This window comes from Cardiocondyla obscurior, unplaced genomic scaffold, assembly GCF_019399895.1.
Source record: "Cardiocondyla obscurior isolate alpha-2009 unplaced genomic scaffold, Cobs3.1 scaffold50_0_238961, whole genome shotgun sequence".
NCBI lineage: Eukaryota > Metazoa > Arthropoda > Insecta > Hymenoptera > Formicidae > Cardiocondyla > Cardiocondyla obscurior.
In genome coordinates, this window is record NW_027228797.1 from 200,624 (window position 1) to 216,298 (window position 15,675).

General features: G+C 31.4%; 1 protein-coding gene across 1 annotated transcript; it reads left to right on the forward strand.

The window, feature by feature from the left end:
• Positions 1-4,389: 4,389 nt before the first annotated feature.
• Positions 4,390-15,675, forward strand: LOC139112776 (fatty acid synthase-like). The gene is made up of 19 exons (XM_070673835.1): positions 4,390-4,552; positions 4,811-5,055; positions 5,498-5,726; positions 5,813-6,231; positions 6,468-6,761; positions 6,832-7,045; positions 7,118-7,278; positions 7,351-7,668; positions 7,786-8,285; positions 8,361-8,665; positions 8,739-9,134; positions 9,215-10,242; positions 10,308-10,552; positions 10,686-11,379; positions 11,618-12,446; positions 12,563-13,020; positions 13,536-13,790; positions 13,975-14,232; positions 15,472-15,675. The coding sequence occupies exons 1-19, from the start codon at positions 4,390-4,392 to the stop codon at positions 15,586-15,588; spliced, it is 7,128 nt and encodes a 2,375-aa protein (XP_070529936.1). The 3' UTR covers positions 15,589-15,675.

Consider the following 15,675-nt stretch of genomic DNA (forward strand, 5'->3'; position numbering starts at 1 on the left):
AAAATCTATTCGTTCCAGAAACGAAGGAAAAATAAAAATAAACCTTGACCTGCAATCACTTATTGTCGACATAGAAAATATTATTAGAATTTTGTTTTTTTTTTTAAATATATATATGTGAGTATATATATATATGTACAGAGAAATAAACAAACAAAAAAAAAAATATAAAAAAAAAATCTTTTTAAAATATATATATATATAAAATGATAGCCTAAAAAGAAAATAAAAAAATGTAAGTTCTTAGAACTAAATATGGAACTACGAAAAAAAGAGAAATCTTTATTCTATGCAAATGTTGCGAATTAAAGCCCCAACATTTGTCTAAGTCGGGGGGTGTTACGTCTCCGACTCCGCGTCTCTTTTTTTCGACGTATATTAAAATTTTAGTTAAGGGGAAGGTAGACCGTAGTCCATTGTAATAAAAAAAAGGGAACTTCAGAGCCTTTCAGAAAATAATTCAACAGACGTCCACATATTCCGGGACAATTTGTTGCGTGAAAGCATAAAAAACATGCAACAAATTGCAAACGGGCGCCAACGGATGTCAGACAAAGAATTTGTCTAGACATAACATTAGTAATTATATAATTTAACGATATTATCTTATACGATCGATATGATGCGAGCAATGACGACGACGATGATAATTACAATGAAGACGCCGGTGACGTTGGCTTTACGCAAAATTGTCCCTCTGTAATATTAAAATTTTTTACGGCTACTATTCATACGAATAGAAATATTTTTTATTTTATTTCTCTTTATACTTACCATTTACGGATTACATGAATCGCACACCTCTTCGATGATTGTCTTGGGCAAGGAATAAATACCACATGAGCGATTGATAAACATGACATTAGCGATTGATTAAAAAACGATACCCTTTCGGTATAAAACTCCAACGCAACCTCTTAAAATTTTTTCTTATTGTAAGAATAATAAGAAGAGAAAAATACACTCGAGCCCTGGGCCCACAGTTGTGCATCCTCATAGTGTCAACTTTTGTTTAATATTATATTTCAAAGCGACATACTACGCATGAAAACTGCGAGTCGTAGTCGATAGTGACAAACGCGTGAACGAGAGCGAGAGGGAACGATAGGCGGCGCGAACGGGTGCGAGCGAGAGGGAACGATGGGCGCGCGATACTTTGCGATCTGCCGCCGCCCCGCCGCTCGCCGCCGACGCCTTGACTAAGACCGCGTGAAAAAATATGTAATATATTGTAACGCATATTTATAAAATAAATATATACTTTTGTAATCGACACGTATCATTTTTTTAATCGCTTCTATTCCATCTTTTATTTTATTATAATTGTGAGGTGTGAGTCCGCCTCGTTCGTATGCATCATACGTATCTGGGTGAGAGAGAAATTAGATAAGAAGGAGGAGCGATTAGCCGAGGGTGTATGTGCAGCGTCACCCGTATTCGAATCGTATGAGCGTGTAAAAGAATTGTTGATAAACAATAAGCGACGCGAACGGGTGCGAGCGAGTCGTAGTCGATGGTGACGAACGCGTGAACAAGAGCGAGCGAGAGGGAACGATAGGCGGCGCGAACGGGTGCGAGCGAGAGGGAACGATGGGCACACGATACTTTGCGATCCGCCGCCGACGCCATGACTAAGACTCGCGTGATCACCCCTAACCCCCTACCTCCTGTGAAAAATAAGACCCCCCCTTTTTACCTCATTTGAAAAAATTCCAACCCTTTGAAATTCGCGATGCCGCATGAAAATACCGTGGCGCGATAACGCACTTATCTATTTTAAAAATATCTAATTACGTAATTAAAATATCAAATTTCATAATTTTTATGTTATTGTTATTTTTATAAATAATCTGTTCCGAGAATCGCCGACAAAGGGACGATTCCTGGAAAAACACCCCTCCCCGCGTGACGTCATTACCCCTCGCCCTAGGTCACACGGACACACTAACACGAATTGGTCCAGAACCGGCCTATATACATCTACTCCCGAATATATCTATAGATGAATCCCTTATGCAGTGGCAGGGTAGCCTGAGTTTCAAACAATTCAACCGTAATAAGAGAGCACGTTATGGTATCAAATTTTATGAAGTATGTGATTCCGAAAACAGATACGTTTATAAATTCAAAATTTATACTGGAAAGGATACAAGCACTCAACAAAAACAATCCCCTTTAGGAGTCTCGGGAAAAGTTGTTTTTGATATGCTTGGGGATTTAGGTAAGCAGGGTTGTTCATTATATATCGATAGCTGTTACAGTTCACCTTGGTTATTCAAACGACTACATGATGAAAAGACAAATGTGTGTGGAACAGTTAGGATAAATCGCATGTACATGCCGAAACTAAGTAACAAATTAAAACAAGGTCAAATGAAAATTTTCAGTACCCCTCAAATGTGTTTTATGGCGTGGAAAGATAAGAGATTAGTTACAATGTTGTCGACGATGCATTCACCTCAGATGATTACAACCGATAAAATAGATTACCGTACTGGTAAACAAAAGTCCAACCAAACATTGTAGTGTCATATAACAAGAACATGGGAGGAGTTAATTTATTAGATCAAATTATTTGTCCTTATCGCACGCGTCGTAAATTAATCAAATGGTATATCAAAACTTACTTCCATCTACTTGATATAGCAATTTTCAATGCACTCGTCGTATATAATATTATTCATCCGACAAAAAAATTGACGTTGTTGCAGTTCCGGCTTGAAACTGTGACCAAATTACTTGAACACCGCGAAGGTAAAACTTCATCTATTTATATCGGAAAAGGTAATTTAGAAAACCCAATCCGATTTTCCGGAAGACATTTTCCGAGTCAACTTGACAAAAAAAGCAGTGTAAGAAAGAGGTGCATTCTATGCAAAAAACAAGGTAAAAGAAAACAAGTAAATACCATCTGTAAGATTTGTGGTGGAGTCCCATTATGCGTAATACCTTGTTTCAAGAACTATCATACAAAACCATAAAAACCTTATAATATCTTATTTCTTATTTTATAAATCTGTCTTATAAAATTTTGTTTTATATAAAATAATTTAGAATAACAATGTTTCAGAAAAATAAGCATAAAAAAATTTTATTACTAGACAACAAAAAAATTTAAAAAAAAACAAAAAAAAAACAACAAATTAAAAAAGCCTTAAAAAATTCTAAAAATAGAGTGTGCAATTTAATAACAGTCTTCTCGTGGCACACTCTGGTGTCGTGATAATATTTCACTAACTAATAACGGAGGTAAGAGTATTTTTGATGGATATTATTTTAGTCACTACATGCCGCCATCTTAAATTTTTTTTCGAATTTCTCAAATTTGACTTCAGATTCATAATCAGCGACCAAAGTACATAAAATACAGCAAGTTTCATGCAAATTCGTTGAAAATTGGCAAAGTTATTCAAGGTGCCCATATATAAGTCAGCACTAGATTCGGCACGACTTTTTTTTGCCCATATATGAGTCACTACCAGGCAACCGGTTAATGTTAGGCGTACGAGCAAATGACCAAATCTTCTAACACTTGTCAGTCATTGCAGGCATACCTAACCGATTAGTACAAACGTCAGACGGATATTGCATCCATTGACTTTTTCTTGGTAAGACAAGAACTTTTAATATTTTGTCAAGTCTTTTTCTTTTTTAAATTATGGCTGGTTATCTACCAAATAAAATTGTGGATATGATCCGCATTTTGGGTGAGGCCAGAAATAATTACTCAGCAGCAGAATGGCTTTATGCTGATAGATTTCCAGACCGACGCCATCCTGACAGGATAGTAATAAAAAAACTTAGCGACAAAGCTGAGCAGGGTTTTCTTAGAAGAAACCGGCGAAAATCGGGTCCTAATGAAATAATATCGTTGACTGTTATAGGTGCCGCGGGTTTCAATTCTAAATGGCGTTTTATATGCAAATGTTATTTACATAACTACTCCGAGAACTTTCAAATGACCTGTTATGTTTGTAAATTTTAATAGTCTCTACAATTGTGTGATAAATGTACTGTAACGGAAGTGGCAGCGACTAAAGTATAAAAAATTTAAATAAATTGCAATATTAATGAAAAATATAACGCGTGGAAATACATCTTATGTAACACTGAAACAATGAATTAGAGAATCAGGTAGATTTGATGTAGTTACACTCTAACTTTAATCTTAACCATTATATTATCACAATTGTGACTGTTAGTGATTTTCTTTCTATTTATTATTGGTACATATATATATATATATATATATATATATATATATATATATATATATATATATAATTATAAATTGTTTCTTCTTTTATCTAAAATTGTAAAGTATGACTTTGTAAAATAATTAACATTTTGCTATAGAGTATATTTTCTTTAAAGTAAAATTAAAATACTATGAACCGACCGACACCGGAATGCAGCATCGACGCAGAAGAAGAAATCGTTATTTCTGGTGTTGCGGGTCGATTTCCTAAAAGTGTCAATATACAAAGGTTTCAAGAGAATCTTATGAACAAAGTGGATCTTGGTTCGAGCGATCATGGACGTTGGAATCATAGTAAGAAAATTGTCTTTTTATGTTAGGATATATTTGATCAAAATATTAAAAATGAATTAAAATTGAATTGGAATTGAAAAAACTATATACAATTGGATTAATGTAGTATAATAATTGTGTGAACATTGTATACTTCTTTCCAAATCGATAAACTATATATTTATTTAATATTTAATAAAAGAGATAACGATAAATATAAATCTAGTTAATCAAAAACTTTTTATTAGTTATTTGTTAATAAATTTATTTTTTATGCAGCGCTTAATATGCCTGGTCGAATTGGTAAAATCAATAACATAGAAAAATTTGATTCACAATTTTTTGATATATCCACTACTGAAGCTCATATAATGGATCCTGCGACTAGAATGTTGTTCGAGCATACTTATGAAGCACTTATCGATGCAGGGATAAACCCAAAAGAATTATGGAATACAAGAACAAGCGTTATTACAGCAATTTCTATATCTGAAACTCGAGGACATATGCTTTTTGATGCTCAGGTAATACATTTAAATAACATATTATATAAATAAAAAATAAGAATTTTTATTGTAAAAAGTAAGACAATTTCATGCAAAACAGATGTTTTAAATATAAAAGTTTGTACATCTTTGTTGTATATGTTATGTATGTTGAGAGACAAAGAATAAAGAATTAGGTGACAGAAGAATAAAGGATATATATTTCAAAACGTACTGCATGACGGTCGGAGAAGATCTAACTCTCCGAGAGAATGACAGTCATGACTTAGGGTACATTTAATTCGCATTGAATGATCGCATTACATTTTGCTCAGAACGCCATGCGCGGATAGATAAGCGTTCTCGGAATTTTACATTGCAAATATATTACAGTATAAATTATTAAAAATAAAATATTAAATATATTTATTTATTTACTTCAATACTTACAATATATTTAAAAACATATTATTGTTATTAGCTTTCTCAATTACCTATGATTAAAAATCATATGCCAGTAGCAAATGTAATTTCTCATTGGCTCGGCGTTACCGGACCATCACATAATATTGATACTGCGTGTAGTTCAAGTAATTATGCCATAGTAAAAGCTTATGAATTGATTCGAGCTGGAGATTGCGACACAGCCATTGTCGCTTCCTGCAATCTGTGCTTCCATCCTAAAGTACAATTTCAATTTTATCAACTAGGTATATATTTATTATATTTTAATACATTTCTATTTATAATTTTATTTTATGATGAGACAGGTAACGTTTTTATTAACTTCTTTTAGGAGTTTTGTCTTCTGACGGTTATTGCAAACCTTTTGATTCAGAAGGCTCAGGATATATGCGCAGTGAAACAGCCGCAGTACTATATCTGCAAAAGGCAAAGAATGCTCGAAGAATTTACGCAACCGTTGTGCATGGAAAAACAAATTGTGATGGTTTTAAAGCAGAAGGTATTACTTTCCCGTCAGTCGAAAAACAGAAATTGTTATTAGATGAATTTTACGAGGAATGTGGAATCTCACCCGATGAGTTAGCTTATATGGAGGCTCACGCAACTGGTACTATAGCCGGCGACCCCGTAGAAACCATGGCTATTGACCAGTCTTTATGCGCTAAAAGAACTACTCCTTTATTAGTAGGCTCAGTAAAATCGAATCTTGGCCATTCTGAACCTGCAAGTGGCCTTTGCCATGTCGTAAAGGTATATATATTTTTTTATAATAGAAAGAATAAAGAAATTTATATTTAATAAATATATTTAATAAAACAATATATATAAAACATATAAAATAATTTACATACATATTTAATAAAAGAAATATATATTTTCTTATAATACTTTTTATCATCTACTTGCAATTATGATTTATATTATATACAGCGTTTATTAATTATAATATATATTACTGCTAATAAAATAAATGTGGTTCTTTAAAGGTATTACTAGCAATGGAAACAGGTATAATTACGCCTACTATACACTTTAAAAATCCACGAAAAAATTTAATTGGTGTTATTGAAGGAAGAATAAAAATTGTTACCGAACCAACTAAATTGCAAGGCGATAAGATATGTATTAATTCTTTTGGTTTTGGAGGAGCTAATAGTCATGTATTACTGAAATCGAATTCTAAACAAAAAATTAATAATGGCACGCCGGATGATGATTTACCTAGACTTGTAGCCGTGTCTGGACGTACGGAAGAAGCAGTTAAAACCATTTTTAATGATGTAAGTTCTGTTTGTATAAAATTATTCTTTAAAAAAAAATAGAATTGTATATTTTTGTTATTGAATGCAGGTGCAAAATCGGTTAACAGATGCAGAATATATATCTTTATTACATCATATTCATAATTATAACATAGATGGTCATTTTTATAGAGGATACATGATGACTAATTGTAAAAAAATTAAGTCTTATAGCTCAATTAGTAAAGTAAAACATTCTTTACATATAAAAAGGCCAATTTGTTTTATATTTTCGGGATTAGGATCTCAATGGTTTGGAATGAGTAAGTAAATAATTTATTGCAAAATACTTAAATTAATTATGTTTTATACTAACAATTTTATAATTTTAATAGGTCGAGATCTAATGAAATTCCCAGTGTTTGCCAAGGCAATAAAAAAATGTGATAACGTTTTAAAATCTTACGGCATATTACTTACAGATATTTTAACGAGTGATAATAAAAATATTTTTGATAATATTATTAAATTGTTGTTAGGACTCGTTGGATTACAAGTAAGAAAATATTTTCTATTTAATTTTTTACTAATAAAATTATTTCAAATATTAATTCTTTATATTTTACAGATTGGAATAATCGATCTTTTAACATCAATTAGTATTGTTCCTGATTTTATAATTGGTCATTCGATTGGGGAAATTGTCTGTGGATATGCCGATGGATGTTTAACGGCAGAAGAAACGATTCTGTCGGCGTATTTCATCGGCTTAGCGCTTTATGAATCGAAAATATGTAACAGTTCCATGGCTGAAATTAATCTTGAATTTGAAAAAATGAAAAATATATGCCCTTCGGACATTGATATAGCCTGTTATAATAGTTCGTCCAATTTTATTGTGAGCGGACCAACAAATTCTGTAAATGCATTTACCAGCAAGCTACAGGTATACTTATTTGCACATTAATTGTACCTTATTGTTATTTAAAAAATATTATTTGCTTGTTTTATTTTAATTATTTTGATGAAATGCTATTCTTATAATTTTTCTTTATTGTTTCAGAATAACGGTATTTCTGTAAAAAAGCTTTTCTGTGGTAATATACCTTTTCATAGTCGTTATATTGTCTCTGCGGCAATTAAATGTAAGAAATATTTAAATCGTGTATTATCGCAAAAAAAGTCTCGCAGTTCAAAATGGTTAACTACATCTGCTTGTGAATGTGCCAACGTATCTTTACCATTATGTACAGATTATTATATGAATTATTTCTTATCGCCTGTAACTTTTACAAAAGCAATACATTCAGTTCCGAAAAATGCAGTAATGATTGAGATATCGTCTCACAGTATTCTTCAACATATTATAAAAGATTCAATACGCTTCACAATAACAAGTGTAGCGTTATATACACCGAATACCGAAAATAATAATATTGAGACACTTTTAGAAGTCATTGGAAAACTTTATATTGCGGGACTACAACCACAAATTGCAAATCTTTATTCGACGATACAATTTCCTGTAAGCCGCGGCACTCCAATGATTTCTCATCTTGTAAGGTAAATAGAAAAATGCCTTATTTAAATATACTATAATTATATTAAACCAATTTATTAAATTAACAACGTTTGCAGATGGGATCATTCAAAAAACATGTTTGTAATGTCTCATAGCGAAAAGAAAATTCTTAACGAAAGAGAAATTATTTTTAACATCGACACAAATGACGAAGAATTTCTTTACTTAACAGGTCATGTCATTAATGGGAAAAATTTATTTCCTGCTATGGGATATATTTTCTACATTTGGGAAATGTTTGCATCACTAAATAAGAAAGAATATACTGAAATGCCTATTATATTTGAAGATATAAATTTTATTCGCGCTACAGTGTTAACACAACAAAATAAGATCGAATTAACTTTTTCGATTCAAAAAGGTGATCGCGTTACGTTCTTTTTTATTAGATTTATAATATGTTATACTTATAATAAATTTAAATTTATGTTTAGGTAGCAATAGGTTTGAGATTATTGAAGGACACACCACAATTGTTACCGGAAGAATACGAATTCCAACCAGCGATGAAAATACAAGAATATCTGCTAATTCAACTAAATATGCCGTTGATGGAGAAATGAATAATAAAGACATTTATAAAGAATTAAGGCTTCGTGGATACCAATACAGTGGCATATTTCGTGGATTAAACCGTGTCTCAGTTACGAAATCAAACGGCTCCATCGCTTGGGCGTTCAACTGGATAGCATTTATGGACAGCATGTTACAAATGATGATTCTGGGACAGAATACGAGAGATCTTTTGGTTCCAACAAGAATTTGTAAATTAACAATCGACCCAAAATATCACCTACATCTAATTCAGAATACTTCAATTAATAATAGACGTAAGTAATATAAATTATTCAGCAAGTAACATATATGCGTTCAAGCTTTTAACAATTTAATTGTATTTAAAACGTTTCAGAGCTTCCTGTTAATTATTACAAGCATTTAAATGCTATAACATCCGGAGGAATAGAAATTTATGGAGTTGTAGCTACATTTATACCTAATCGATTAAAAACAGTTAATATCGTTCTTGAAGAACATACTTTTGTTGCTCATCGTGATTTAGAATCATCTATATCGCTACAAAATGCAATAAGAATGTCGATACACCTTGCACTTGAATGTTGCAACATGTTAAATGTTAAAATTATCGAATTTCTTGATACCGATGATAAATTAACATCAGAAGATTTGAATTCTCCTCTCATTAATAAAATTCTGAGCGACTTGCCTCAAATTCGACATGAGACCAAACTTGTTACGAATCACAAAAATCTTCAAAATATTTCATTACCCGACAATATTTCTGTAACGGAAATGACTAAATTATCAAAAAATGAAAATTGTTTAATGGTCTTTTGTTTTAATATTTTAAAAAAGAATAAAGAGGAACTATATAAGCAGCTATTGTCTCTGTTAATGCCTCAAGGCTTTCTACTGACTTTGGAAGAATCTACTGACTGTGAATATTCGTATTTAAAAAAAAATAAGTTAAATATTATAATAGAGCGACAGATAAATAACAAGAAACTTTTATTATTAAGAAAAACGCAAAATGTTGAGAAAAATCAGTATCATGTTGTACATGTTAACAATTACGATTTTACATGGGTAGATACATTGAAATCAATTATAAATATGCAAAATAAATCTGATAGCGATAAAAATATAATACTGGTTGCAGAAAAGAATTTTGAAAGTGGATTACTAGGTCTTGTTAACTGCTTACGAAAAGAACCAGGTGGTGAAACAATTAGAAGTGTATTTATTCAGGATAGTAAAGCACCTGCTTTTTCTCTACATGAGCCGTTATATATGAAGCAGCTGCTATTGAATTTGCCAATTAATGTTATACGTTCTGGAAATGTATGGGGATCTTACAGGCATTTTCCATTATCAGCATTGGAACCAAAATTCGTACAGAATGCTTATATTAAACAGAAGGTACAATAAAAATGTTATTGCAAGTTTAATTATAAATAATAATTAATTATATTTATTCGCAACAGGTGCAAGGAGATATGAGTACATTGTGTTGGACAGAAAACAAAAAGCTTGTTGAAAATGAATTTAAAAATCTTGTTAATGTCATTTATGCGTCACTTAATTTTAGAGACATTATGTTAGCGACTGGTAGACTTACAATTTCCACACTATATAATACACCGCATGATTTTGAAAATTCTCTTCTTGGTATGGAATTTGTTGGTTTTAACACGCATAATGAAAGAATAATGGGAGTATGTTCAGACGGGTAAAATATAAAATATTAATACATATAAATTAATAATAATATATATAATAAATATTAGACATAATATAAAATAAATGAATCAACTTATGGTACATTTTAATGTTAAATATATAGATCTAAATATTTTTTGCAGAGGAATAACAAACGTTATTTTGGCTGACAAATATCTCAAGTGGGTCATACCAGATAAATGGACAATGGAAGATGCAGCAACTGTTCCAATTGTGTACAGTACGTGTTACTATGCTTTGTACATAAAGGGTAAAATGAAAAAAGGAGACAAAGTGTTGATTCACTCTGGCACTGGAGGCATTGGTCAAGCTGCAATATATCTTGCGCTTTCCGAAGGCTGCGAGGTATTTACTACAGTTGGAAATGTCGAGAAACGGCAGTTTATTATAAATACCTTTCCATCTATTCCTGAAGATAATATCGGAAATTCTAGAGATACAAGCTTTCAACAGATGATTATGCAACGTACAAATGGTCGTGGAGTGGATATTGTATTAAACTCCTTGGCTGAAGAGAAATTGCAAGCATCTGTTCAATGTTTAACAAACGGTGGTTATTTTCTGGAAATTGGCAAATTTGATATGTTATCCAATACTGCTTTAGATATGTCTATATTTAAAAAAAATATCAATTTCTGTGGTGTTTTATTGGATAAATTATTTTTTGCAACTGCAGAACAGAAGTTAAAATTGTCTAAGAAAATAACAGAGGGTTTAGAAAATGGTGTTATTAAACCGCTGAATAGAAAAGTTTTTGAAAGAAATGAAGTCGAAGCTGCTTTTAGATATATGGCAAGTGGAAAACATATTGGCAAGGTACAATTTTTTAATATATATATACATATATATAAATAATATTTCTTTAATTTATATATTTAAAAAAATATATTTAAAAAAATTAATATTATTTTATTTTTTGTTTAATATAAGTAACATTAATTAAAGATTTTTTAATATTACTGAATTATTTAAAGGTTTATTTACTTGCAATATTAACAAAATTAATTAAATTATAAAGTAATATTAAAATTAATAAAATATTAATTATTTACAGATAATAATAAAAGTTCAAGAAGAAAAAGGGTTTTTGAATAATCCTTTACTCGCTTATCCACAATATTATTGCCTAGAACACAAATGTTATATTATTCTCGGTGGACTAGGTGGCTTTGGTTTAGAATTAGCAAATAAATTGATTCATCGAGGTGCGAAAAATCTAGTTTTCACATCAAGAGCCGGAATTAGAACGGGTTATCAACAATCAAGAATAAATCTTTGGCGTTCTTATGGTGTAGATGTGCAGATTCTTACGATTGATGATAATATAACACATGAAAATTGTAAAAAGATATTAGAGTTTGCCGAGACAAAAGGACCAGTGGATGCGATATTTAATCTTGCAGTAGTTTTGAATGATTGTATATTTCCGAATCAATCTGCACAAACATTTCAAGATTCGTTTAAATCGAAAGCATGGATGACGAAGCAAATAGATGAATTATCGAGAATTATCTGCCCGCAACTTCGTCATTTTGTTGTATTTTCCTCCGTCTCGTGTGGAAGAGGAAACGCAGGCCAAACGAATTATGGAATGGCTAATTCCGTAATGGAAAGAATATGCGAAAAACGTGTGAAAGAAGGATATCATGGTTTGGCAATACAATGGGGAGCTATTGGCGATGTTGGGCTCGTTGCAGATATGCAAGAAGAAAATAAGGAATTGATAATAGGCGGTACATTGCAACAAAGAATATCCTCTTGTTTGGATACATTAGAAATATTTCTGCTGCAAGATCGATCTATTGTAAGCAGTATGGTTGTTGCCGAAAAAGGAAATATTAACAAATCATTGAATATTTATGAAACAGTTGCTCAGATAATAGGTAAAATTAATTTAATATAAATCTAAACAATAGTGTAATAGTATAAAAATTATAAAGCGATTGTGGACTTAGAAATTAATAAATATATATTATTTTGTTACTTTATTTCAAAACAGGATTAAAGAACACAAATGCTGTTTCACCAAAAGTTCCTCTAGCTGAAATGGGAATGGATTCAATGATGGCAGTTGAAATTAAGCAAACATTAGAAAGAGAATTCGATATTTCCTTGACAACGCAAGATATAAGAATGCTAAATTTCTCTAAACTTAAACAAATGGCAATTACACCCGAACAAGGAAAAATATGGGATTCAAGTGAAACTGATACAAATAATTTGTTTCAAAAAATGGAAAATTCAGATTTTGTTCCAAATATACTTATAGAACTTGTTACAAAAAAAGAGGTTAATGGAGACAACATAATATTCGTGCCAGGAATCGATAACTGTTCAAAAGTATTTAAATTCACATCATCAGAAATTAAATATACAGCAACGTGTTTGCAACATGGTGTACTTAATATTCCTAATGAAAGTCATTCAGTGATGAAATCAGCCGCTTATTTACTGCCTGTAACAAATTTTGCATTAATTTAAATTTTTATATAAAATACATGTTTTATAATTTATATAAAAACATATAGAAAAACAAATAAATTAAAAAAATTACATTTTTTAAATATTATTGCTACTTATACAGAGTGTCTGAAATAAAACTTCAAATATGAAAACTGTGGGTAGGGAATCAAATTTGGAGACAAAAAGTCCTTTACGAATTTTTAAAATTCGTAACCATTACTGAAAAAAAAATTAATTTGTATAACGCATGAGCGACAAGGAAAATGCGGGTGAGTGAGCGCGACAAACGAATAGCTAAAAATGGTACCGTCGTCTGTCGCGCTCACTCACCCGCATCTTTCTTGTCGCTCATGCGTTATATAAATTAATTTTTTTTTCAATAATGGTTACAAATTTTACAAATTCGTAAAGGACTTTTCGTCTCCAAATCTGATTCCCTATTCACAGTTTTCATATTCGAAGTTTAATTTTGGACACCCTGTATACTAATTCATATTTATTTGTTTTAGCATGTATTAAAAAAAATAAAAAATCAGAAGGAATTTTTCATAGTGGGTTATTCATATGGATCACTAATTGCCATTGAATTAGCAAGATTATTAGAAGCTAATAACTTGTTAGGACGATTAATACTAATAGACGGAGCTCCTGATCTATTGAAATTATGGATAAATAAATTGATGCCTGCTACATCATTAAAAGAATTACAAAATCTAATAATTCTTCGGTTATTAAAAATGTATACTAAAATTGACGAACAAGAGGTAAGTATAAAATAAAATAAAAATAAAAATAAAATTCTAAAAATATATTTAATATTTTATTCTTATTATATAAAAATTATTCATTAAAGTTTATTGTCATTAAGAATTTAATACATTTTTTTAACTTTGATTGATAAAATGCAAATATTATAAGCCACATAAAATACAAATTTTTTATTTGCAGTTAATGTTGGAATTGAACAAATGTAACACTGTGGAAGAAAAGTTAAAAATAGTTCACACTCGTTTTCCGATGGTCATAAATATAAATACATTGACTACCGAAAATCAAAGGCTAATGTATTTTACGGTTTATAATCATATAATTGCTATACTAAATTATAATATATCTTCGTTACCTCGCCTCAAATCACCTATAACATTGTTGAAACCCACATTTCCAATTATTTCATTTCCAGAAGAGGATTATGGTCTGCACAGGGTAAATTCAATTTTGATTGATATTTCTAAGCTAGTAAAGTTTAATATACAGGGTGTCCCAGACCAGTGTATTTTATTTTTAATGGTAAGTAGAACGCGTTGAGAAAAATCGAAAAGTTTAATAACACTTTGTAAAATTTTTATTCGTTTCCGAGAAAATTAATAAAATATTAATAAGTTAGAGGGACAAAGAAACTGCAAGCTGTGCGAGCGAGGGACAAGCACCGGCGAGTATTCTGAAGAGAATGGAATTTAGTGCGCAGAGAGTGAAGCGAGGCGACGATACGCGAGTGAGGCGAAGCGTCGATACACAAGCGAAGCGAGGCAACGATGTAAGTGAGGCGAGACGACGATACGCCGGTGCTTGTCTCTCGCTCGTACAGCTCGCAGTTTCCTAGTCCCTCTTACCTATTAATATTTTATTAATTTTTTCAGAAACTGTTAAAAAATTTAATCATTAATTAACTATGCTACCGCCGCGGGGCAGCACCTCGTGGCCTATCGCCCCAAATCGATATCGATCAGTCTATCAATTTCCGCCTGCAATTCTCGAAGGCGTTGCCGGCTCGAGAATCTCTCATTGTCGTGTGTACTGTAAAAAGGATCACCTCGTGTGCAGCCAGTGTGCAGTGTACTATTTTCAAGAATTTTCCACTCATCTAGTTCGACTCATCTCATTGTCTCATAGTACTTACTCAGCAAAATCATCATCACCGTGTGCAACTCATTGTCTAACTTATCGACGGAATCATCTGAAAGAATCATCCGGCAGCACGAGGCGTGTTGAACCTCGTGCTCATTTACTCGCCAGCTTTCACAGTCTAAAGCCCGTATTAATTAATAAAATTATACGTGAAAGTAATCTGTTATAGTAAACGCGGAACGAACAATCAAGTGACAATATCCTAAACTTTCGTGAAACTCATCAGTAAACTCAGTGCGGATCTCATCTAACGGCCACGTGCTTCTCACACGTCTCTGCGTGATCGGCTCTTTTCAGAAGGACTAACACCCTCTTTTTTTGTCATTGTTTCAACTGGCCACAACCGCTCTTACATTTCGGCGGTAGCTACCCTCAAATTAATCATAAGCATTTTTATATAAAAACAAATGAGAATTTTACAAAGTGCTATTAAACTTTTCGATTTTTCTTAACGCGTTCTACCTACCATTAAAAATAAAATACACTAGTCTGGGACACCCTGTATAAATAGCTCTATAACAAGAAATTATTTTTCAGGTCACTGAAGGTAAAATTCAAGTGCATTCCATCGAAGGTAATCATATTACAATAATGAGTAACGATAAACTAACATCAATTATTAATGAGTGGATGAAAAATAATAACACAGACTAATATAATATAAACGTGATAAATACATTACTATAAACATTTATATTATAATAAATAAATAAATAATTATTATATGTATATAAAAAAACT